Source organism: Octopus bimaculoides, chromosome 24 (genome assembly GCF_001194135.2).
Source record: "Octopus bimaculoides isolate UCB-OBI-ISO-001 chromosome 24, ASM119413v2, whole genome shotgun sequence".
NCBI classification, from domain to species: Eukaryota; Metazoa; Mollusca; class Cephalopoda; order Octopoda; family Octopodidae; genus Octopus; species Octopus bimaculoides.
The window spans coordinates 11582814-11586783 of NC_069004.1; the positions used below are offsets into that span (position 1 = coordinate 11582814).

Below are 3970 nucleotides of genomic sequence, written 5' to 3' on the forward strand. Positions count from 1 at the left end.
CAAAATTCTTCTGTTGCTAAGAGTGAGTATATCTCTGTTTTGATAAGGTTTTATGTGTGTATGAAGGTGGATGGCTCAGTGGCTAGAGCATTGGGCTTACAATTGCGAGGTTGTGAGTTCAATTCTCAGACCAGGCTGTGTATTGTGTTCTTGAGCAAGACCCTTTATTTCATATTGTGCCAGTTAAACTCAGCTGCAGAAATATGTGACATCACTGATATCAAGCTGTATCAGCCTTTGCCTTTCCCTTGGATAACATCAGTGGTGTGGAGAGGGGAGACTGGTATGCATGGACGACTGCTGGTCTTCCATAAACAAACTTGCCCGGACTTGTACCATTAAGGAGAACTTTCTAAGTGCAATCTCCAAAGGGGGTCATTATATATATATATATATATATATATATATATATATATATATATATATATATATATATATTACTTCCAGGTTTGGTCCCTCATGCCATAAAATCACTGGACATGAAGTATCTTGACAGCATTCATCAAAATATGTCTTTGGTTGGCTACTTTGAGGTAAAACATGCACACAATAGTTTAAGCCAGTTTGAGAATCTCCAGGAATAACTAGATATCCTGACATTGACATGCTCTTGAATTTGGGACATTTACTGGCACCAGATATCTTACCCGGTTTCTTTGGATCATTCCAGTTGGATGAAGAACGTCTGTGAGATAACATGCAAGTCATATTGGACTTTAAAATTATGCTGGGTGTTGGTGACATCGCATATTATTTATGTATGTGCATGTTGCTGGTGTTGTTGTACCCCCATCGATTGATTGGTGGGGAGTGGTTGACAAAAACACAAATTTTCTGCACTATACTTCTTTGTGTGAATATGTAAGACATGCACACATATACACTTAAAGTGGCCAATAACATCTATTTGGTGGGAAAGCTGCCATTTCAGAGTCACTTCATTTCTGTACATGCACTATACAACTGGAAGGAAGTATGAATAGACAACAAATAATTTTAATGTATATCCTCATATATATAGAGAGAGAGTGTCATTAAAAAGTGCTTTACAAATAGTTGGTTCAAGGTTCACTCATAATACACTTGTGTAAAATCGTTTCCTCAAAACCTTAGGTTAAACCTTGTGTGTGTGTGTGTGTGTGTGTGTGTGTGTGTGAATGTGGAATGAAGAATTGGTACATCACGCTAAAATACTATGTGATATTTTGATAATTCGGTCACTATACACTGATATAAACCTTATCTTCCCCACTTATGAGGTTCATAAAATTAGTACCAGGTTCAATTTATAAGTAATTATCATTTGCAGTATACCTTAAAAATCCATTTGCAGTATACCTTAATTTGACAACACATTGCTTCCTCTCTCTTACCTCTACCTTTCTCTGAGCTTTTATGAACAATACAATAATACTAATTATAAGCAGACATTTCTATAACCTGTATTAGCAATGTTTGAAGTTGTGTTTTTCTATAAGGAACTAGATAAAATGCTGATAAAACACCCAAGGCTGGTGATATGGAGACTGTTGATGTTTAGCTTGAAATGTGTGTGGTTCTTGTTGCTTTTACACATGTTTATTGTACATCTGTTGTTTTCGTAATTGTAGCATTGTTAGTTTAATATGAATTATGTTTGGTTGAAATCTCACAGGGTTTGATAGTGTGGTGGTGGTTTTCTACAATATATACTGGAATTGAATTTTGTAGATACTAGTCATAAACTGGGGCCAATTCACTAGCCTACTGTCATAAAAAAAGATCAGCTCGGTAGATTACATTCTTTCCAAACAGATTTTGTGCCAAATGTTTAAATTATTCTCAGTGCTTCTCCTTTTCTACAATGGCTACAGATGGAGCCACCATCTTCTCTTGTCTCATTAAATTATGAAAGATGATAAAAAAATATTCTTTAGGTTTACTTCAATTTTTTCTTTCTTTGTTTTGGCATTTTAATGGTGATGCTCCAACATGACCAAAGTCTCTGGCTGAAACTGATAATAGAATAATGACTCTTTGAAAATTATATTTAAAAATAATTAAAATATCACTATTAATGATATAAATAGTTATGACATTAATAATCACGTTAACTTGTAAAATTTCTTCTATATGACAATATTCAATCATATACTATTGTCTTTCTACATGGTTCTGGTTTCCCATTCTGTTACCTTTTTCTTTCTTTTTTTTTTTTTATAAAACAAGTTGCTTATTTCTCTTCTTCAAACAGACAAATAAGATATTTGTTCTTCAAAAACTTACCCAAAATAAATTTTTGGCCATCTAAGAAATTTATCATTTGAATACGGAGTGGGATAATTTGCATTTGGTCTTCTGAATTCTCAAGTTGTGTTTTATTTTCTCTCTTCAAAATATTGATCCACACACACACACACACACACATGTAAATTAACAATTAGTCATAAGAAGCACTTATTTCAGGATTTATTTCATTTCAAATTAGTGCTTCTGATACATAATGCCAAACACATGTATTTACATGTACACATGTAGCTCAAATTACAAGAAAGATATTCTCTATAGCCCTTTTATTATCATATTTCTATTGTATTAGGTTGAGGAATAATTCAGGAGCATTTTTCTCAAATTTATTTTAAACAAAAGACTACAACAAATCAATCAATAATATACTCTCCATTGTTGTTTACGACTTTCTGCCATCATTCAATAAGTTTTCCGATGCCTCGGCAATAGAAATCTCCTGGTCTTGGGTCAAAGAATTTGCCCAACCAAGCCCTCAATTCCACATCATTATTGAATGATATACCACACAAACCATTCAAAAGTGGTTGAAAGAGATGAAAAGCTGATAGCATCAAGTCTGGAGAGTATGGAGGTATGGAAGATGAGGCAGCACTTCCTATTCGAGTTCTTGAATCATAACTTGAATTGGCAATGTGAGGATGGGTGTTGTCGTGTTGCAGCAGAATGTCATTTTGCCTATTCGGTCTTTTTTGCTGAATTGTTTTGCTGGACATAGAGCTCCACATTGAGTGAATATATATATATATATATATGTGTATATACATATGTATGTATATATTTACATATATATATCTATATATTTAAATATATATATATATATGTACGTATATATTTAAATATATATATATATATATATATATTGATTGATTGACTGAAAACATGACATTGTTCTGCTTTTAACATTATTATTATTATTATTATTATTATTACTATTATTATTATTATTAATGGATGAGCGTAGGAGTCAGATTTTGATTCAGTCTCTTACAAATTTCAAACAAACTGCAAAAGACTTAGAATATGGCAAAGTTCAAACACGTACAGAGTCCATGTTTTCCAGATCCAACACACACATACCTACACGCATACATACACACGCATACATACACACGCATGCACATGTATACAGTTAACAAAAGAACTGATTTTTCAACAGTTTCTCCAGTAGCAAACAACTGGTAAGAATTCAACCAGCTCACTGCCAAAGCAGCAGCCTGGCAGAATTATTGCCAGACTGACAAAATGCTTAGCACCATTTTGTCTCTCTTTATGTTCAAAGTTCAGATTCCATGAAGGTTGATTTTTACCTTTCATCCTTTCGGGTCAATAAAATAATTATCAGTTAAGTACTGGGAGGTCAAGGTAATTGACTACATCTCCCTGCTTCTCCAATATTTCAGGCCTTATGCCTATAATAGAAAGGATTGTTATTATTATTATTAATTTACATATACATACATACATACGTATATATTGTAAATTTAATTTCTATATGAAAACTTAAACTGAACCAATTTTTCCAGATGGAGAATGCCTATGGTTTTGTATGATAGCCATGTATTATATACATATGTGTGTGTGTGTATATATATGTCGCTTATATTATTATTATTGAAGATCATCAACTTTACCACATAGCACCTAACTGCGAAAGCACTGTATGTGTATGCTATATATATAT

The 3970-nt window shown here is 32.8% G+C and overlaps 1 protein-coding gene across 1 annotated transcript; it reads right to left on the bottom strand.

Moving 5' to 3' along the window:
• Nucleotides 1–2684: 2684 nt before the first annotated feature.
• Nucleotides 2685–3002, bottom strand: LOC106881510 (histone-lysine N-methyltransferase SETMAR-like). The gene has a single exon (XM_014931924.1). The coding sequence runs from the start codon at nucleotides 3000–3002 to the stop codon at nucleotides 2685–2687; it is 318 nt and encodes a 105-aa protein (XP_014787410.1).
• Between the last annotated feature and the right edge of the window lie 968 nt (nucleotides 3003–3970).

Coding starts and splice junctions, on each gene's coding strand:
- LOC106881510 (XM_014931924.1), bottom strand. CDS start 3,002: ATGTCCAGCAAAACAATTCAGCAAAAAAGACCGAATAGGCAAAATGAC.